The sequence below is a fragment of the Erythrolamprus reginae genome, chromosome 2 (assembly GCF_031021105.1).
Source record: "Erythrolamprus reginae isolate rEryReg1 chromosome 2, rEryReg1.hap1, whole genome shotgun sequence".
Taxonomy (NCBI): domain Eukaryota; kingdom Metazoa; phylum Chordata; class Lepidosauria; order Squamata; family Dipsadidae; genus Erythrolamprus; species Erythrolamprus reginae.
Genome location: NC_091951.1, coordinates 108,573,085 through 108,596,082, shown reverse-complemented (window position 1 = coordinate 108,596,082; position 22,998 = coordinate 108,573,085). Strand labels below are relative to the sequence as shown.

General features: G+C 39.4%; 2 protein-coding genes across 2 annotated transcripts in view; one reads left to right on the top strand and one right to left on the bottom strand.

Moving 5' to 3' along the window:
- The window catches only part of CD74 (CD74 molecule), a 119,204-nt gene that overhangs the window by 15,327 nt on the left and 80,879 nt on the right, over positions 1–22,998 (bottom strand). The window lies entirely within an intron of this gene.
- Positions 12,826–22,998, top strand: part of TCOF1 (treacle ribosome biogenesis factor 1) — a 56,698-nt gene continuing 46,525 nt past the window's right edge. Inside the window, exons 1-3 of the mRNA XM_070739064.1 lie at positions 12,826–13,147; positions 20,445–20,500; positions 21,051–21,172. Of these exons, the coding sequence (XP_070595165.1) occupies positions 13,037–13,147; positions 20,445–20,500; positions 21,051–21,172 (289 nt within the window). The 5' untranslated portion in view covers positions 12,826–13,036. The remainder of the gene's footprint in view (positions 13,148–20,444; positions 20,501–21,050; positions 21,173–22,998) is intronic.

Genomic DNA, 22,998 nt, shown 5'->3' with positions numbered 1-22,998 from the left:
GGACTTTGCAGCATATGATCTTGTTGGCAATACTTAGATCATGTTTAAGGCGTCTTAGTTCTAAGCTTTCTAGGCCCAGGATTGAAAGTCTAGTCATGCCGAATTTTTCGGTGACTCCACCCATCCAACTACCTCATTCACATTCTCTGTCGTCCCCTTCTTCTTTTGCCATCAATTGTTCCCAGCATTAGGTTCTTCTCCATTGACTCCTTCCATTAGGTGGCCAAAGTATTTGAGTTTCATCTTCAGGATCTGGCCCTGTAAAGACCAATCATGGTTGATCTCCAGGATTGACCGGTTTGATTGCATATGCACCAAAGACAAATTCCTTGTGTGTCCAATCACACTTGGCCAATATAGAATTCTATTCTATTCTATTCTATTCTATTCTATTCTATTCTATTGCAGTCCAAGAGACTCGCAGGAGTCTTCTTCAGCACCAGAGTTCAAAAGCCTCAACTCTTTGGTGCTCAGACTTTCTTAGGATCCAACTTTCAGAGCCATACATTGCAACTGGGAAAATCACAGCCTTGACTATGCGCAGTTTTGTTGGCAGGGTGATGTCTCTGTGTTTTAGTATGTTGTCTAGATTTGCCATAGTGTTCCTCTTGGCTGTAGTCTCCATCTGCGGTGACCTTGGAGCAATCAGTCACTACCTCCATTTCTTCCCCATCTATTTGCCAGGAATTGAGAGGACCTGATGCCATTATCTTAGTTTTCTTAATGTTGAGTTTCAAGCCAACTTTTGCAGTCTTCTCCTTCACCCGCATCAAGAGGTTCTTTAGTTCCTCTTCACTTTCTGCCCTCAAAGTGAAGACCTATCATAGTTAGGAATGAAAGGACTCCCTTGTTGTAGGAGTAGATTATATGCCTGCCAGGTCTGGAAAGCAGAAAACTAGGTGATCACTTCATGACTGGGGATAAAAGCTAGTTTTCTATTTGCCACCATCTAAGGTTATTATGGCCCAGATATGGTAGCCTGGCAACACTATATCCAAGAACCGAGAAGTTTCAACTGCTCATTTCTCTGCATCAAAAATTGTTTGGAATTTTCCACCATAACAATAGCAATAGCATTTAGACTTATTGTTGTGGTTAGCTTTGGCCCAGCTCCTGCCCCAAGGAATGTGCAGGTGGATGTGGGGGAGAGATCCACATGCTGCAGGCCTATTTTGCTCCCAGTGGAATCTGCCGACAAAGTCTCCTCTGACCAAGGAGGCCTGAGTGACAGGGAGGAGGAGAGTTTGGCAGACAGCCCAGGAGGATATCAATCATCTGTATCATCTCTGGATTCTGAACAAGAATTAATGACACATCCACGCATGCGTAGAGTGATGCATAGGAGACAACAACTAAAGGATTATTACAAGAGAAAATGAGGCCACCTGTGGTTGGGTGGGGCTGCTGTAATTAGTGCTGCTGCTATAAATATCAGCGTGTGGGTTTGGCTGTTGTGGAGAATTATCTGATCGTTGTGTTTCATGAATGTCTTGCTGACTCTGGCCTTTGTTTGTTGACTTTTCACCACTTTGAAACCAAAACAGAGCAAAGTGTGTTTCACTTTGTGGAAGAAGAAGGGCTGTGACTTTCTTCACAGCTGCAAGCTAAGTACTTACGAACTGATAAGGGACTTGTACAAACTACCAGGTTGTTTTGGGACGAGTGCTCTTTGCAGTACAAAAAAGAGTGCTTAGTTTATTTTGAATTTTGTGATAAAGAACATTGTTTTGAATTTTAAAACGTGTGTGTGTCTGAAATTTGTACCTTTGAATTTTTGGGAGGCTCCTACCAGAGAGTCTGGCAGAACAACTTATATATCGCTTCTTTTACAGCCTTCTGTAAGCGATTTACAGAATCAACATATTGCCCTATCTGGGCCCTCATTTTACTCATCTCAGAAGGATAGAAGGCTCAGTCAACCTGAGTCAATAATGAAAAATCCATAGTTATAAAATACTGCTTAAGCTGTAAAATGCTCGTGAATGTGTAGAAAAGTAGCAGAAATTAATATTCAGTTTCTGTTCTGAATAGGTTACAGGGATTTTGCCTTATGCCTCCTCATCTTACTGAGTAAGAATTCTCAAGGCCTTTAGGTTCTTGAGGGTAACATTAAAACTTGATCATTCCCATATATCAACATGAAAGAAATGATAACAATTATCCAGCCTCCTGATAAGATTCTAATCAAAAGCTAGCTCTGGTGAATGCAATACTTTATTAAACCTTGGAAGAATGAAATGCAGCAAGTAGGGATGAATATTTACAAAGTACCAGGCCAAAATCAAAGAAAAAACTTTCCCCAGAGATTGAAGATAATGACTAGTCTTCAGACTGATCTCTTGGTCACTGTATCTCTATCCACCAGCTCACCTGATCCACTTCCTGCTATTCCACCCCTGGCATTGAATCACTTATCTAACAATCTGGGATCTTGAAACCCATGTGCAGGGACATTGCCTGCTCCCAAAAATACATTGGACAAATAGTCTGTCTCCGGTTGAAACGACATGAATTTAAACTCTCACCTTTTGATAATTGCCCGGCGGTGTTCCTTCTGTGCCAGAGTTTCATCACGGCAGTTTTCTTTCCTATTTATACTGATGCAAATGTTTGCTGAGCTGAATAGTTCTATTTATTATTTGCCATGTTTATAAAAGCACTCAAACGCCTTCTGTGCCTGTAACTATAGGTCAAGAAAATTCTCAGTTTCGTCCATTTAAGTGAGATCCATAACTGTAATGTCGTTTCCCCCTGACAAAATGGGTTGATGGATATTCATTCATGAAGCTGTAAGCCTCCTGGGCTCAACTGGCTTTGAAATGTAGATTTGGAGTGCCATTTCTTTAATATGAGCTTTAAGCAAAAAAGGACATTTTTCACTTAACAACAATTTTCATGAAGGCCGTCTACAGTCTGAAAAATGAGATGCAATCTGTACATCCTCAACGCCTCGATTTCTTTTAATACTCTCACCAAAAGACATAGAATGCTTCGATATTTGCTTAGTTTAGCAATAGTTTAGCACTCCCCCCAAGCTTTAAATTCCAATCATTTTTAAAAATACATTATGAGTTTTACAGCAAACCAAAACAAATGATAGCTCATGTAGAAATGAAGATGTTATATAAAGTTGTAATGGAGAAAGAAATGAACAGTTCTTATAAAACTCAAGTGTTTTAGTATTTCTGCATCATAATGATAGCACAGACCAAATAAACTGATAGTTTTCTGTCCACTGCCTCTCATTTTCCTTTTTGCTATTATTGAAACTATCAAAATGTAGGCATGTTGGTAAGGTAATCAGGTTATATACTGTTCCAGTGATGGGCTACCAAAATTTTTACTACCACACTGTGGGGGTGGCTTATGCATTTTGTTTCAACATCTTTCAGTGCAAATTGGGGTGGAGCTCCAAATTTTGCTACCGGAACTGCGTTCCTGACCGTTCCCGTAGGAGCCCATCACTATACCGTTCCCATCATAAAGACTAAACAGAGAATTGGCTGTTTTTTTAAGATTTTCTTTTTTGTTTCATGCTCTAGCTATGGAAGCAACATTACAGCACCATCTAGTGACAATATGCAAATATTACAATACAGTAATATTCTACACACAAATATGATCTGACTTTGTTAATAATAAAACACCAAGTCACCATCATATACTGAAAACAAGCCTGGTAAACAAGTTTTTCCTAACTCCAGAAATAATGCAATTTATTGTTGCTGCCACTATCAGGAAATAATGAAACTCTTATGTTGGCTTCCTATAGGATTTTGCTGTCTTTCTGTATTCTTACGAAAAGATGGGCAAATGAAACAGGAAGCAGTGATTAAAATGTTGCTAAGTAGCAGTCAGAGAAAGGAACTGTTCAGTTCCTACTCTTCAGATCCATACTGATACTTTGTTCCCCCAATCAGGTCCTCCAAAACAGCATGGCTAATCAAAGGGAGTGAGGTTTGAGAGGGCACCCAGATAGATACTATTTTCTTCCCTTTATAATATATAGTATTGTTTTTGAGGATAAAATGTTTGACAGAGAATAAGAAAAAAAACTATGTATGCCAGATCAGGACTACAAACAAACATGGCAGCTGGATGGCAGCTAAGAGTTGGCATTGTTGTTTTTACTACTATCTTGTGGCACCTAAAGTTTGTGGCGTGGATCATGGAAACAGGCACATATGCCTAGATGCATCTTATATTTTGCCATCAAAGTATTATCTTTTCTATACTGTAATGCATTTTGAGCCCAGGTGGTGCAGTGGTTAGAATGTAATATCACAGACTAACTCTGCCCTAAATTCAGTCCTGGCCAACTCAAGGTTGATTCAGTCTGAAATCAATAAAATGATGACCCAATGCTGACATTGTAAACCATCCAAAGAATGTTGTAAAGTACTGTACTTTGTAAAGAAAATATGTAATCAAGTAGTATTAAAAATGTATAAAATGTATGCCATTATGCGTTAGTGGTGTGTATGTGTGTAAACCCTGCAAAGACATAGGACTTGGAAAACACTCCTCCCAAAGAGTAACAATGAAAGAGCTTGCAAGCTGGTAAGAGATTGGGAATATTGTTAGCACCTGGTTAGGGCAGGAAAGAAACTTATTTGGAGCAAGTTAGAGGAATGAAAAAAATCCTGCAAGGACTTAGAGCTTGGAAAACATTATTTGCAGAGAGAAACAATGAAAGAGTCTGCAAGGCAAGAGGTAGGAAGATCGTTTGCAGCTAGTTAGGGCTGAATAAAAAGCTACATTTAGAGTATAAAATGCACCCAAATTATCAGCCTCTTTTAGGGAGGAAAAAGATGTGTCTTGTACTCCAAAAAATACAGTATATAAACTACAATAGCCTTTTGCTCTTAAATGAACCCTTAGCATAAAGTAAATAAATAGAAATAAAAAATAATAGACAATTATAATTGTCAAATCCCAAAGTTAAAATTTTATTTAAATTTCAACCAAAAACTCCAAAAATGGTTTCAACATAGCAACAAAGCTAGACAAAGTCTTTTAAAAAAAATCAAAGTTGTTTTGCCATCTATGCATTCCCACTCCATGAAAATTTGTGAATTTTTCAATTTCTCGGCATGGTCTTGCTGCTGAATTTTGCAATAATTTCAGCTGAAGTGAAAATATATCAGCTCAGCTAATGGTCATGATACTTCTAGAGTTTCTTTCAAAGTGGAACAAAATCTTCATGCACAAATATCTTAAATCATATCATTTGATCATGAATAGAGATTCTCAGTCTTCCAGGTCATGGTTCTCCCAAAGGTGCTTTTTCAAAAGGCAAGTAGACTTTCTTGTTTTTCTTTGAAGACATTTTGCTTTCCACATACCATCTGATCCTACAGCCTAGTCATTATATTGATTGACAGCACCTCTCCAAAGTTTCAGGCCTACTTTTTTTTTTTTTAACAAATGGTTTGGAATAATTTATGCAATAGTGCTAAGATCTGAAAATTATGTTCTCATGAATCTTATGCATGAAAAACATTTTTCTGTAAAATGGAACTATGATTCCTCTATGTGCAATTTGCATATTCTGTCTCAATATTGCAAACTTATGTAACAAGTTTATTAACTTTTTTTAATAAATAAGACTTTTGAAACTAAGTATTTTATAGCTTCCTCCCAAAACACACACGCACACACATACATATACCTACATAAAAATGTATTGGAAACTTTGGAAAGGTAGGTAGTAGGTAGGCAGGCAGGCAGGCAGGTAGGCAGGCAGGCAGGCAGGCAGGCAGGCAGACAACACATATACATATAGTATATGTATATCGTATACATGTGGTATGTAGTATGTAGTATACTACATATAATACAGAGTCTCTTGGGAGTTGGGCGGCATACAAGTCCAAATAATAAATATATACATATACTGTATATATATACTACATATACATAATACATACTGTATATACACACACATACAAACATACATATACCCTGTATTTAAAGAAGCCTTCTCTGGGTGTTATTAGATGTCTAAAATAGTATCATCTTTTTTGCCAAGATTGAACACAGTCAATATTATCCTTTAAAATGCTAACTTGAGCACCTTCACAATCTAATTGCTCTATAGTTTATAACTATGTATAAACTTCCTGCTTGCAAAACTAACTTTATTTGATCAGATGGTCAGATGGTCTGGTATAAGTGTTCATATACAGTATAATCAGCTATTTTGAAATGAGGAAGTGCTATTAACATAGAACAATATTTACATAAAGTACTGAATATTTACATGCAATGTAAATAAGGAGTTCGGTTATATTTGGTTAAGGAACATTTCCAAATAACAGACTATCTACAGTTAAGGAACATTTTCAAATAACAGACTGTCTACAGTACACTGAAATGAGGTTATTTGTGAATGACTGGTTTCCTGATAACCAATAGTACCATAATTAGGATTGAAAATTAGAAAGAGATATTGCTTATCTATGTACAAACCTATATGCTCTTCAGGTGAGGAGTAAAAAACCCCAAACATCCTACATAATCTAATGATTGTGAGAAGTGAATGCTCTCTTAGAACATGAAAAATTCAAAATGACCTCATACATACAGAACTATTCTGCCTTATTGGTGAACAGTTTCTACAATTTTGGCAATTCAATTCCAAAGTATTTTGCAAAATTAAAATTAAAAACCCCAAAGCATTATTTTGTTTCATATCTGTTTCAGAACAGATAATATAGAATTTGATGATCAGAGGCAAATCCATAAACTATGACCTGCAACAAGCATTTGCAAACCTGTCCTTTTGTTGCTTTTTAGCTTTTTATATTCATACTTCATATTGAGCATTTCATATTCATACATAATGCTGTTCTCTGAATGGATGGAGGTTAGAAGGGGAATACGAATGAGAGAGACTGTTTAGTATGGTGATTTAAGCAAGGGCGGGTTCCTCTTACCTTTCCTACTAGTGTACATCCCCTTGTGGGATTTTATTTCTGCGCATGCTCAGAGGGACAATTTTACTTCTGCGCATGCTCAGAGAGCCGAAAAATTGCAAAATAATTACCAACAAAAAAGATGGCGGAGCACACAGACTGGCAAAGACAGCACTGGAGCCGTCACACCAAAATTGCATCATTGGCGGGCTTTCACTGGATCATGTGCCCTGGACCGCACTGATAGGAATCCACTTCTGGCTTTAAGTCACCAGGCTGTGAGTTCTGGTCTTGTTTTAGGCAAGGATCACCCTGCGATTGACATTTTTTCTCTTGGCCCTAGGAAAATGGAAAACCACTTCTCAAAACTCTCCAAGACTCTTGGCAATTGCCAAGAGTCAATACTAACTTAACTTCCAAGCAACATACAGAGAGAGAGAGAGAGAGAAGGGGGAAGGAAGGGAGGGAGCGTGAATGGAATAACCCTATTCTATCCATGCTCTCTTTGTGGACTTGTCAAATAAGACTTTTACTATCACTCTGTGGACGTGGCTTCTGCACTTTCTTTCAACATCTTTCAGTGTAAATTGGGTGCTCTGGGGTGGAGCTCCATTTTTGCTGCCCCACTGCTTTCCCACCCCCACCCCAGTCCGGGCAGTAGCCCACCCCTGGTTATATTGCAGGAACCAAATGATGGACTAGACACATCTTTGATCTAGAATCATAGATTCATTGGGCTGGAAGGGACACCTCCTGCCCAAGGCAAGAGACCTTATACTATTCCAGACAAATGGTTATTCAATCTTTCCTTGAAAATACCGAGAGGCGGTACACCTACAACTTCTGGAGGCAAGCGGTTCCACCTATTAATTGTTCTCACTGTGCGGAAAGTTTTCCTCAGTTCTAGGTGGGATCCAGTGAAGGGCTACCAAAATTTTTACTACCACAACTGTGGCCGTGGCTATGCATTTTCTTTCAACATCTTTCAGTGCAAATTGGGTGCTCTGGGGTGGAGCTCCATTTTCGCTATCCCACTGCGTTCCCCCCCCCGTCCAGGCAGCAGCCCATCCCAGCTGGATCTCTCTTTAATGAGCTTCCATGAATTGTTTCTTGTCCCACCCTGAACAATAAGTCAATTGCCTTTTCTCTGTGGCATTCCCTCAAGTACTGGAAGACAGCTATCATATCACCCCATTAGATTAGACATCCGTAGTTTCAGAGATGGCCTGCTACCGGAATGGTCAGGTGCTGCGCTCCGGTGGAGATTTTTGGGATGCGCACACAGCTGTGAATCCCCAATGCACGCACCTGCACCCGTGCATGAGATTTGGCTTCTGCGCATGCACAGCAAGCGAAATCTCATGTGACGATTTTGGCGATTTATGCCAATTTTTTGCTTCTGTGCATGCGCTGAAGCAAAAATATCGGTGATAATTGCTGAAATCTCACTCACCACATGTCCTCATGCGAGATTTGGCTTGCTGTGCATGTGCAGAAACCAAATCTCATGCTGATGGGCATGCACGCCAACGACGACCTCAGAAGGCACACTGGTAGTGCCAAAGACATTAGTCCTTCACTGCCTAGTTCCCTTAATTGTTCATCATATGATTTAGCATCCAGACCCCTTATCATCTTTGTTGCTCTTAGAAACATAGAAGACTGACGGCAGAAAAAGACCTCATGGTCCATCTAGTCTGCCCTTATACTATTTCCTGTATTTTATCTTAGGATGGATATATGTTTATCCCAGGCATGTTTAAATTCAGTTACTGTGGATTTACCAGCCACGTCGTTTGGACGTTTGTTCCAAGCATCTACTACTCTTTCAGTAAAATAATTATTTCTCACATTGCTTCCGATCTTTCCCCCAACTAATCTCAGATTGTGCCCCCTTGTTCTTGTGTTCACTTTCCTATTAAAAAATTCTCTGCACTCTTTCTTGGATCTTACTATGTTTTTGTATTATGGTGACCAGAACTGGACACAGTATTCTAAGTGTGGCCTCACTAGTAAAATGTATGCTATCTCTTGTCATGATTTTGATGCTACCCGTCTGGTGATGCATCCTAGGACTGCATTAGCCTTTTAAACAGAGGTAGCACTCTGCTAGCTCATACTTCAATGGGGGTCCACTCCGTCGTCTCTGTTCCGACTTAATTATAGTTCATAAAATCATATACCAAAATGTCCTCCTTGTTAACGACTACTTCACCTTCAACTGCAACAACACATGAGCACAAAATCGATTTAAACTAAATGTCAACCGCTCCAAATTGACTGCAAAAAATACAACTTCAGCAACAGAGTAATCAACGCCTGGAACGCACTACCTGATTCTGTGGTTTCTACTCCTAACCCCAGAACCTTTAACCTTAGACTATCTATAATTGACCTCTCCTCCTTTCTAAGAGGTCTGTAAGGGGTGTGCATAAGTGCACCATTGTGCCTATCATCCCTGTACTATTGTCTTCTTTTGTTACTTTTTATCATTACTTATCTAATGTTTAATATGTACAAATCATCACCCTATAATTATTTGACAAATAAATAAATAAAATAAAATAAATAAATTTATCTCATAGTTACTATTGGTGGTCCAGGTACTCTCTGTTCTATACTGTGTATTTTGGTTTTCTTCCTAAATACAGAGACTTGCTTTTCTCTAAAGGAACTGCATCTTGTTGTGTACGGCCCCTTGTTCACATCCTGTGGTGTAGGGCCCCTTGCTCACATCTGTTAATCTTGAGTCTATCTTTCAAAGTGTTAGCAATTCTTCCCCAGCTTGGTGTTATTTGCAAATTTAATGAGCTCTCCTTTTATCCCATCTAGATAATTTATGAAGATGTTAAAAGAATACTGGCCCCGAAACAGAACCCTGAGGTAACCCAATGCATATTTTCCTCCATGTAGATATAATTCCATTGCGGACTACATGGCAACTGTGAATCCATCCGGTGGTGGCACTATCCCACATTTTTCTATTTTATCAAGAATGGTCTATTTTGTCAAATTCATTATTGAGTTCCATATAGACACCTCCACATGATAACCCTGATCCACTAAGTTACTTTATCAAAGAAGTCAATAAACCTTGTATGGCATAATCTGCTTTTAACTAAACCATGATGGCTTCTAGTAATTGCCTTGTTCATTTCTAGATGCTCACAATTATTATTATTATTATTATTATTATTATTATTATTATTATTATTTAGATTTGTATGCCGCCCCTCTCTGCAGACTCGAATTATCTTTCCCAGGATTCTAACTAGATGTTGCTTTGATGCCATGCTGATTGCTTTTTAGTTTCCTGGATCCACCTTTTCTCTCTTGTTGAAGATTGGAACTACATCAGCTCTTTTCCAATCGGCTGGCAGTTCCCTTGTGCTCCAAGAGCTCTAAAAAATTCTGGTCAGTAGTTCGAGGTCACGTCTGCCAGCTCCTTCAGAACTCTGGATATAAAATATCTGATCCTGGGGACTTGAACTCATCTAAAGTGGATGTTTAGTGGATCAGGGTTCTCTTACCAATTTCTTGCCTATTTTGACCTGCCTTCCTGGAAATTGTATCTCTTCAGATTCTGTTGATTTTTATATTAATTCTGAAGAACAGATTACTTCTTAGATAATGTCCATCAAGGAGAGTGAATATCAAATCAAATGTTTCCCCAAACAAGTTCTTATGCATGGGGAAACAATATGAGGATGAGCATATATACAGTCTCATCCCCTCAACTATGTTGGAGTTTGGTTCATTTACAATGTAAATTCCCATAGTTCATTTTTATGCTACTCACAGAGATATTGAGTATACTAGTGAAATGTAGTTTTTTAATGGTTTGTGTATATTGCTTCTCCCTATAACTAGCTGCATTTATTTCTGCAAATCTGGTAATCAGTTATATTACCATTTACATGTGATTAGTTTGGTTTTCATTTTTAAGAGGATATGTAAATTCACCCATTAATATATATAGTGTGAACTTAATACTGGTGAGTTAATTGGAGCTCAGCCACTGTTGGTTGGTCCGCACATACAGTACAGCTGTCAGATGTACCTCCGTTCAAAACTCAAGAAAGAAAAACCCCAACTCCATGTTTATAGAGAAAGGCACTATTACTATGTATGAACTGACAGCAACAAATGAGCCAACAAATGAGACAGCAACAAATGGCGCAGCAGGTAGAATGCTATACTGCAGGCCACTGAAGCTGACTGTAGATCTGTAGGTCAGCGGCTTAAATCTCATCACCGGCTCAAGGTTGACTCAGCCTTCCATCCTTCCGAGGTGGGTAAAATGAGGACCTGGATTGTGAGGGCAATATGCTGGCTCTGTTAAAAAGTGCTCTTGCTAACATGTTGTAAGCCATCCTGAGTCAAAGGAGAAGGATGGAATGAATGAATCAATCAATCAATCAATCAAGATGAAAGCAAGTTCTGAGGCTAAAAGTGAGAAAATTACATATTGAAAGCATCCCCAAATCCTCTCTCAAGGACAGGGGCTGACCATCCAATCCCTATTCCTCAGGATGTCATGTGGGATGTATCTTCAGGTGGAGCCATCACATCTGGTATGCTGGGGGGGTTGACCTTGAGCATTCAGCAGCACAGTAGATGAGAACTTTCCTCCCTTCCTCCCTAATCAGACATATACAGAGACATCCCCTTCAGCATTGTTTCTCCCCCTCCCAAATACCTAAGTCTTCTGTTTCTATGGCAGCCGATAACTAGCAAGCAGCATGGAGACTGACAACAGCACTTGTTCATTCAAATTTTCATCTGAATCTCTGTTTTATTTTTAATTTATTTTTTTCATTTGTCAAAACAGCATAAGCATAAACAAAAGCAAGTAGATATAGTTAAATTTGGACAGTAGGATAGTAGAACAGGGACGGTAGGCACCATGGTTCGCTTACACATTACTAACATTATTATGCTTAGTATAATTATGCATTACATGCTTATGCATTACTAACAGAATTCTTCATTGGCCAAATATGCTTGGACACACAAGGAATTTGTCTTTGGTGCATATGCTCCCAGTGTACATAAAAGAAAAGATACATTTGTGGATACTGGATATGTGGATACTGAGATGGGCAACATATAAATTTAATAAATAAAAATTTTAAAATAATTTATGTAACCATAAAAAGTTATAGAAAAAAATATTCAAACCTTAAAGATATATACTTCTCAAAAAAATAAAGGGAACACTTCAACACATCCTAGATCTGAATGAATGAAATATTCTCATTGAATACTTTGTTTTGTACAAAGCTGAATGTGCACAACAGCATGTGAAATTGATTGTCAATCAGTGTTGCTTCCTAAGTGGATAATTTGATTTCACAGAAGTTTGATTTACTAGGAGTTCTATTGTGTTGTTTAAGTGTTCCCTTTATTTATTTATTTTTGAGCACTGTATAGAATAGAATAGAATAGAATAGAATAGAATAGAATACAATAGAATTTTTATTGGCCAAGTGTGATTGGACACATAAGGAATTTGTCTTGGTGCATATGCTCTCAGCGTACATAAAATAAAATATACATTTGTCAAGAATCATGTGGTACAACACTTAATGACTGTCATAGGGGTCAAATAAGCAATGAAGAAGCAATATTAATAAAAATGTAACATTCATATTGCAATGCAAAGTAGCAAGAGACTTATTCCCGTTAAGATTTCAGATGTGAGAGAAAATACTGATTGTTTCTCTTCCTGTTGCTCCAGAAAAACAAATACCAAGGTATTTTACACCTTCCCAAATAATCCGTATCCTGGTGTTATCGTTTCAATTGCTCACCATTTTGTTCTCAAAAAAAAAAAAGACACGCCGAAGTGAGACACCGAGGAACCTTTCGCGCTCGGACTACATTTCCCAGAAGCCCGAGGACCGGTATGAGTGGGAAGAGGAAGTGACGTCCGCGCTGGTGCACGGGTAAAGGGCACAGGCACAGGCAGTTTGGGGGCATGTGCGTAGTCCGCTACCTGCTCCACACGCGGGGCCTGGGGCCGTAGTGATGCCTGTGGAATAGAAGTTATCGCTTCCCGGGTCTCTTCTCTCCCCCACCCATCCCCACCCACCAACGGGCGGTCGCACGGCGAGACCATGTCGGCAGCTGGGCGGGAGCAGAAAGAACTGCTGGCTCTGATGCACCAGCAGCTGGTCCAGATGGGTTACGAGAGAGCAGCCCAGGAGTTGCTGGAGCAGAGTGGCCAGGTAACGGCGCCGTTGGCCCACGTGGCTGGAAGGAAACATGGGGGACTGGGCAGTGGAACCCTTGCTTTCATTCCTTTCGCAAGTCGCTTCTCTAGACCTTTGAAACAGGGCACTCTGGCGCCCTAGTTTATTGTGTCTTCCCCCTCCTGCCCCCCCCTTTTAAAAAAATTTGGAAGGCACTCTAAAGGGAGTTAAGTGGAGGTATTCATTCATTCAAACCTACGGTTTAAATGGTGCTCTCCTTCACCACCAGGGCTTGGAAACCATCACTAACACCAGAGGTCTTCAAACTTGGCAACTTTAAGACTTGTGGACTTCAACTCCCAGAATTCTCTAGCCAGCATAGCTGGCTGGAGAATTCTGGGAATTGAAGTCCACAGGTCTTAAAATTGCCAAGGTTGGGGACCCCTGACTAACATTGACCTGCTTTTTCATAGCTACTTGGAAGACTTTACTCTTGGTGATGAAAAACAGTCTCCTTTCTCCTAGGAAGCTTAGGGTCGTGATCAGAATAGGCACATTCTCCGGATAAGGATTATATTGAAGAGGTTGAATGCCTAATGGGTCGTACAAATTTTATTTATTCATTCAATTTGTATGCCGCCCATCTCCCTAGGGCAGTGATGGTGAACGTTTCTTTCCTCAGGTGTCAAAACTGTGCGTGCATGCATGAGTGCTCACACCCATCATTCAATGCCTAGGCTGGTGAAAATGGCCTTCCCTGCCTCCCAAGAGACACTCTTGTTTTTCAATTTCTGGTGGGCCTGGTAGGCCCGTTTTTCACCCTACCCAGGCTCCAGAGGCTTTCCTGAAGCCTGGGGAGGCCAAAAACCCCAGAGACCCTCAAGAAGCCAAAATGCCCCTCCAGAGCCTCTGTGTAAGATGAAAATAGCCGGCCAGCATGTACGTGTATGGTGAAACTGAGCTAGGGCAACGGCTTGTGTGCCAGTAGATATGGCTCTACGCACCACCTGTGGCACGCATGCCATAGGTTCAACATCACTGCCCTAGGGACTCTAGATGGATCACAACCAAAAATTAAAACATACAGATAATATTAAAACCTCTAAAAACAATTTAAAAACCAATTTAAATCCAACTGTTAAAAACCATACATACCATTTATGGCCAGGTCTCGTTGGTACCCCATCCAGTCGACGATCCCAGGCCTGCCAGGTAAGCCAGGTCTTTACAGCTTTCTGGAAGGCCATTAGAGTAGGGGAAGTCCAGATCTCAGGAAGTAGCTGTTTCCAGAGAGTTGGCGCAGCCACAGAAAAGGCCCTCCCCCATGGACCCGTCAGCCAACACTGTTTAGCTGACAGGACCCAACTCTGTGGGCCCTTATCCATCCCTGGGAGCTATGTGGTAGGAAGCGATTTCGAAGATAGTCACACACTTTACTTTTTAGGCACGCTTAGCTGAATTAATAGAGCATTAAGTGGGGGAAATGTGGTTTTTAAACAAGAAATAATTTGAAAGCGCTTTCCATTATGTATTTTACTTATTTACAATATATATTGTGTGCTTTTAGGGTCTTGTAGCAAGTGACCATCCCTGAAAGCAAATCAAAGAAAATGAATAACTTGCTATGGTTTGTGTTTTTTAAAATTAACATTGACAAAGAGATACCATGATGAAAGTCATAGTCAATCTATGGATGATTGGGCAGGTGACATCGGTGCCAACGTGGTCTTCAAGGAAAATAGCCTAGGGGCTACAACTGTCTCTTGTGGTCCCACATAGGATGCAGCCTCTTGCATCAGAAGGCTAAGAACAAGACCTGCACTTAAAAGGCTCATTTTTTGGGGGTAAGAACATAGTGGGAAACACTTGTTTCCTCAAGTTTTGGAGTCCTAAACCTAACCATTTGAATCTTTAAATAGCATTACTAAAAGGTTACTGTCTGATAAGTAATGCTGACCCCAGCATTACTTGTCAGACACTAATCTTTTAGCAATGCAATTCTTTTAGGATTTGGGTTATGCCATTTCTGAAGGATGGCTCAGATAATATAATAGCTGCCTCATTTTGCACTTTCCAAATCATTTGTCGCTCATGCTTTGGTCACTGTAGGGTTTGACAACAGCAACAAGCTTTACATGGGGCTGCCTTGAAGACCACCCAGGAGCTTCAACTAGTTCAGAATGCAGCCTCACAAGCAGTAATGAGTATGCCTTGGTATGCCCATGTAACACTTCTGCTTTATGAGATGCACTGGTTGTGAATTTGCTTCTGAATATGATGCAAGGTGCTGGTTTTACCTAGGGCCTGGTAACTTGAAGGGTTTCATGTCTCCCATAATATTTTTCCAGAAAGCTGGAACTGGCAGGATTAGTGCACTCCAGATTGTGTTGATTAAACTCTGCTATCTATCAGGATTCTTCTCTGTAACAGAGCTTGATAGAAGTGGGCTTGACATAAAGTATCTCTCAATACATTTGAAGCATAAAGGAAGAAAGAGATTAGGGTGGGTCTCAAGACATGTCTCAAAATATTAAGTCTTAATAATGTAAAATTTGACTCTGTATTTGTGCACACATACAGTAGGCCACAGGCTCTCTTTAGCTTTTGTGAAACCACTCTAAATTTTGTTTATAATAAGGGTTGTTTATGTTGCAATTTTAACTTTAGAGAGGTGATAAAGAATAGTTAGTTACATCTGATTGAGATAGGCATAAGAGACATTTCTAGTGTTTCTTTTGAAAACATTGTGGTCTTTCAAATTATTTATATAGCTTGAATTGGTTGACAGCGTAGCATAGCAAAATACTGCAGTAATTTTTAAACACTGTCAGCATGTGAGTTTGCTCATAGAAAATTCTGGTTAATAGTAATTTCAGTAGTTTTATTGAGGTCCTCAACTTCTATGCATTTATATTTGTGTATCTTCTTGTCTGTTGAAGATCTGTTGTATCTAGTCTTTATTTTGAATACTTGCTGCAAAGGGTCACATTTTATATTGTAGACGGGTTGATCACAATTACCTGTTGTGCATCAGAGTCTGAACCTGCAAAAAGGGTGTCTTAAGGGTAATGACTCATAATGTACTCATAATTGCTTGCTGAAACCACTTTCTAGTGGAGTTGTACTTACTGGAAAAAAATTCAGGCTTTGTGTGGGCCCTGTTTTTAGGCTTCTATGTGTGCAGTTTGGGAGTCACTGTAATGGGTAATGTCTGAAGCAGTTCTTTGAGATATTTTTGAATTGTGCACTGCCCTGCTTTGTGGGACGAACATACAGAAATCAATAAAAATGGTGAGTGACATCACAGATTTTGCAAGCCATTGATCTCTTAAGTACTGAGTATTTTATTGAATAAACTGTAATTTACAGGATTTGCAATGCACTTAGATTGATGCCATGGTTACAACAGATTTTTGACCAGCAGGAAATTACTTTGAGAAGAAATCTGCACATTGACACGAATTCCACTCATCAGTGGGCCCCACATCTTCTCCCTTGATGTTGGCATTGCCCACTCAGAGTTGCATGGGAGATGTGTTTCTGTAAAAATAGCATTTAGCTCCTCCACAGATGTGGGTGTTTTGTGGCAATTTTTTTTTTAAAAAAAAATCCTTGCAGCTGTCAGTTTGCTCATAGCATAATTTATGTGCTCTGGTAAGGATGCTAAGATAGAGGGCCAGTTGAGAATTAGTGGGTACTTTTCAGAACCTTGCCGTAGTCTTGGGGGTTCTTTTAGCAGAAACTTTTGTTTGAAACAAAATGAACTTGGATTCAGTTATGGGCTCTTTGACAATTTATTAGAATTTAAATTCTTATATTGGTGTTTAAAATAGAAAACAAAAATGAGAAAATTAAACACAAAGATAAAAATACATTATCAAAGGTGAAAAAAGACATGGAAAGTGCTTTTTAAAAAGTTGGATAACATATAAATTTTCAGGAATAGACGAGTTCCTATAGAGCGGCATAAAACATTTATAGGTCTTTTGATGCCAAAACTTTGTCAACTATATGACAGCATTCTGTTGGGGAGTCTACAACATACAAATCCAATAAATAAATAAATAAATACTGTTCAAAAGAATAAAGGGAACACTCAAATAATACATCCTAGATCTGAATGAATGAAATATTCTCATTGAATACTTTGTTCTGTACAAAGTTGAATGTGCACAACAGCTGGTGAAATTGATTGTCAGTCAGTGTTGTTTCCAAAGGTGACAGTTTGATTTCACAGAAGTTTGATTTACTTGGAGTTATATTGTGTTGTTTAAGTGTTCCCTTTAATTTTTTGAGCAGTGTATACAGTAGTCCCTCGCTATACCGCGCTTCACCTACTGCGGCTTCACTTCATCGCGGGTTTCTGAGGAAGTCGATCGGCAGATTTAAACAGCCCGCCGAACTCGATCGGCAGGTTTTTCAAAAAAAAAAAAAACTAAAATTGTAAATACTGTATTTAAATACTGTATCTAAAATAAATACTGTGTGGGAAGGGTTTATAAACACTTAAAACAATGAAAACCTACCAAACAATTACAATATAAATACTTAAATAAGTACTATCAGTCGATAAATTCCACATCGCGGATTTCACCTATCGCGGCCAGGTCTGGAACGTAACACCAGCGATAGGTGAGGGACTACTGTAATGCTTCTTTAAAATATGTTTTTGCAGTGTTCTACATATACAGTGAACCCTCGATCATCGCGAGGGTTCCGTTCCAGGACCCCAAGCGATGATCGATTTTTCGCGAAGTAGCGGTGCGGAAGTAAAAACACCATCTGCGCGTGCGCAGATGGTGTTTTTACTTCCACTGCCGCCCGCCCTTCGCCCGCCCACCCCGTTGCTCGCGCCTGAGGTGCGCGCACGCTTGGGGAAACCCTAGCTCCGCTTCCCAGCTGGGAAGCGGAGCTAGGCTGCCCCAAGCTCGCGCGCGCCGCCCGCCCGCCCACGCTGTTGCCGGCTCCGCTTCCCAGCTGGGAAGCGGAGCTAGGCTGCCCCAAGCTCGCGCGCGCCGCCCGCCCGCCCACGCTGTTTCCGGCTCCGCTTCCCAGCTGGGAAGCGGAGCTAGGGTGCCCCAAGCTCGCGCTCCAGCCCACCGCCGCTGGGGTCTTACCGGGGCAAGAGGGGGAAGACCCAGGGAAGCCTCTGCCCGGCGGGGAAACTCCACCATCTACGCATGCGTGGAAGGGCACGCATGCGCAGATGGTGGAGTTTACTTCCGGGTTGAAAACTAGCGAAATAGCCCTTTCGCGATCCTTGACGCGAAACTCGAGGGTTCACTGTACTAGGTTTGGGGAGAAAGCAGAGGTGCTAGCGGAGTCCAGCGCAATTCTGCTACTGCACCTATGCAGGTAGCAGAATTGTGCTGGACTCTGCTAGCACTCAGAGCCATGGGGGCAAGCACACGTCATGGTTCCAAACCTTAGCAGCCCACCTCTGGGAGAAAGTATTGAATTATATAAATAAGACTGTAACAAAAGCTAAAATTTTCAGATGTATTATTTTTGAACTGCATATCTAAATCTGGCAACCAAACAACATAAATGGATTCTTTATGCCCTTATTGCTAACTATTAATGTAGATTTTTTTATATGGACAAGTATAACTGTGATGGGAAACCTATGACATACATTCTATAGATGACACGCCAAACCCTCTCTGCAAGCACGTGAACTGTCACCCCAGCTGAGTTCCATTGCACATGGGCATACGCCTACTGCCAGGCAACTGATTTTTGGGTCTCTACAGCACATATGCGGAGGCTCATGTGGGAAATCGGGGCAGGAGGTAGCACACAGAATGACAAGGTGTGCGGGGGAGGCATGCACCCATTGCATTATGGCTTATAAGGGCAGGGAGGCCTACTAGGTCCAAAACGGTACAGGGAGGGCAGTGCCCTCCCCCATGGCCCAGCTTTGCTGCTGGAAGGCTGCAGGGAAGCCTACTAGGCCCAAACGGGGCATGGTGGGGGAGCACAGGTGGGGGCATACACAAGGGGGGGGGCATTGCTTTCAGCACGTGACAACAAAAAGTTTAGCCATCACTGACATATGCAGTTCATTTATACATAGCTAAAAATGTTAGCCATATGAACTTGTATAATAATTGTATTAGATAGCCATGCAAAGAAATGTAACTACTGCTCAAAAAACTATTAATGTGAGGGAGAATAAGAATGATAAAAACATTACTATTTCCTGCAGTGATTTGATTAGCAGTTATCAGAATTTGTAGAAGGATTTTTATCATTGTCCTAGCTAAAAAGCTATCAACTATTTTAATTAATTTATCAGTGCTGTTAATTTGTATTTATTGTTGCTCTACTTTACATTTATGAACAACAACCATATTCAAACATCTGAGGACACGAGATTGGAGAAGTTTTTGGTTTTCCGGGTGTATTGTCGTTTGGCGGGCCCCAGGGGAAGAGCTTTCTCTGTGGCGGCCCCGACCCTCTGGAATCAACTCCCCCCAGAGATTAGAACTGTCCCCACCCTCCTTGTCTTTCGCAAATTACTTAAGACCCACCTGTATCGCCAGGCATGGGGGAACTGAGACATCTCCCCAGGCTTTTATATGTTATGTTTGGTATGTGTGTGTTGCATGGTTTTAAATGATGGGGTTTTATATGTTTTAATATTAGATTTGTACATTGTTATATTGTTTTATTATTGTTGTGAGCCGCCCCGAGTCTTCGGAGAGGGGCGGCATACAAATCTAATATGTTGTTGTTGTTGTTGTTGTTGTTGTTGTTGTTGTTGTTGTATTCCAACTCCTTAAATAGGTTTGGGATTATTTGAGTTGTGATCCATAACATGTAGACAATTATTGCCTATTGTCAGTTAAAAGGATATAAAGAGTGACATTTAAATCCCACAAATTTAATAATTTTTTCTTTTTAGAAAAATGAAGATTTTTGTTGACTTTTATAAAAGTCATACATGTAACCTTGTTGCATTCAGTTTTTTCTAATTAAGTCTTTGGTGGCTAATACCCTATTACTATTGTCCTTTTCCTTGACCCATCAAATTACAGATTAGGAAACCAACAACCATTCACTGTTTTGTTTTGTTGAAAAGTAAAAGATGGGAAATGGGGAAGTTCTAGTCTGAATATTAAAGGATCAGGGGCAGTAGCCGTCCTCCACAACACTTCCAATTTCCTATGTGCTCTTTGTGAAAATTAATTACCCACCTCTGTTTTAAGGACTAAAGTTGTCCTTAATAGATGCGTGTTTAGAATTGTAACTTTAATCCAGTTTTTATACTAAAGATTGTATAATAAAATGATTTAATCATACTGGTTCAATATTTTTTCTTCCTGTACAGAAGTCTTTCCCAGCATCTCATATGTCTCTGAAAGAGATCATCACTCAGTGGAAAAAGTAAGCTTTTCTGTTTATTATTGGAGAGTGGTTAGATATGTTTTGCCTGTGGCTACCTTACAGCTATACTTAATTGTTATTTAATTGTTTTTGGACTTGGTTTAACAGGCCTGATCTTGTGAATAATGTGTCACAGATCCTGTACTGAATACGTTTAGCTAACTCATTTTAGTTGTTCTTTTGTGTATGATATGGCTTAATAATATGTTCTTGCAGTTTTGATTATTACTGGGCTTAGGTTTTGTATTGTAATTTCATGGTCATTCATAGGATGTGTATAGCTCTTTTTAATATTAAAATATGAGGCCATAATTATATTTTTAATATTAAAATTGAAGCCTGCTGGCCTCATATTTTCTTGAGAAAATGATCAAACTGTATCAAGTCAGATCAAGTTTTGTGTGTGTGTCTGTGTGTGTGTAAGGCAAAGAAATGCCAGCTTTTATTTCTGCCGCAATAAAGAAAATGCTTCTGATGTTGAATACATTTTGAGAGTCTTAGAAAGCCTTATTAACTCCAATTCAGCATCCTTATAAAATCTGTTTAACAGGACTGTCATGCAAAGTTCAAAACAAAAGACCATAGAAACCAAGAGAGGCACTCCAAGAGTTCCTGATCCCAAGAGCAGCTCCGAGAGCTCAGAGGAGGAAGAAGCAGCACAAGCCATAAAAAGTAAGAACCAGTGGGGATGAACCATTCAGGACAATATTCAGATGATTGACTTTGAGAAGATAGGTCCATGAAAAGGGGAAATAGATGCCTAAATCCTAAAACCTGCTACATCGTAAATCCTGCTGTTTTATTCATAAAAACTCACACTTGTTTTGTTCCCTGGTCAATATGACCCGGACCAAAAATGGTTTATTTTAGGTTCTTAAATTTGGTCTTTTTGAAAACTTTTTTCACTGGGATACTAGTTTGAACATTTCTGCACACAATGAAATGAAAATTGAAATGAAAAAAAAGTAATGCTTATATTTTTAGTTTGCTTATAAAAGCCTGCCCCCCCCCCCTTTTGGGGAATTTCTTTTCAATTTATAGATAGTTTAGCCTGCAAACTGCATACAGTTTTACTAAATTTGGTGTGGGATTACTAGTTTGAACATTTCTGAACATAATGAAATGAAAATTGAAGTGAAAAAATTGATGCTTATTTGTTTATTTTGCTCATAAAAGGGCCGCCGCCGCCCCCATTTTTTTCAAGTACTTGGCTTTATATTTTTTTAGGCTCCTAATTCCAAATATTTTCAATAACTTTGGCATTGGTATACTAAAAAGAACATGCCTGATCACAACCAAATGAAAATTGAACTGAAAAATTGATGCTTATTTGCTTATTTTGCCCTGAAAAGCCCCCTACCAGCCTGTGCATAATTTTTTCACTTTATATATAAATTATGCTTGTGAATTCAAAATTACATACTTGTTTTTAGTAAAATGGATTTCTTTCATAACATTATTTGTCTGGCTATCATGTACTTCACAAAACCAGGGGCGCGGGCTTTTATGAGCAAAATAAAAATATAAGCATTATTTTTTTCATTTCAATTTTCATTTCATTGTGTGCAGAAATGTTCAATCTAGTTTCCCAGTGAAAAAGGTTTTCAAAAAGACCAAATTTAAGTACCTAAAATAAATCATTTTCGGTCTGGGTCATATTGACCCGGGAACAGAACAGGTGTGAGTTTTTTTGCCCAGTAAAAACTAAGCCCCCCACCCCCTCAAAAAAAAATTTCATAGAAAGAACTCCTAAAATGATGCAAAGTCATGAAATTTCAAGTTTCAGATATGCAGGGAAAATTTTTTACAGGGTCTCAAACATTGTTTCCGGGTCACAGAGACCCGAACAGAACAGCAGGGCTATGGAAAACAAAGCAAATTGGAAGGCTGGGACATTAATGGCATGGGTATCATTTAAGAACAGTGTATGTTATTCCTTACAAGCTCCAAAAATGGTTAAAAAGTGTAAAATAAGCACCTACCCATATTAACCTAATACAGAAGGAAATGAGATATGGCACAAGAGTGAAAAATGATAGCTTTTAAATTTTTATTGATGCATTTATATATTATTCTGGCAACATTACAAGTTCACAATATTTGGAATACTACTTCCCATAACTATGTGCCACCTTAGTTGTATTGTAAGCATTCTATATGTTCTAGTTAATCCTTTTCCTGCAATACTTGGTTGAAAGTCTGTTTGTATTTCTTCACAACTTCCCATATCTGAAACAATAAAACTGAGAATTCAAGAGTAGAAAACAACTCTCAGAAGATTTAAATCAGGACAATCTCAGTACACTTTCATGTGTTATTGCTAATTGATATAGCTTGTGCACAGAGTATCTTATATTGAGATTATTGAGACTGCCCATTTGCACTAGCATGGACAAAATCGTTTCAACCAGATGCTTAAAAGAAACTTTTAAATCAGGATATTTTATTTCCTACCTATCACTCAGTGGTCATTTAACGTTTGATAGAAAAGGTAGAAA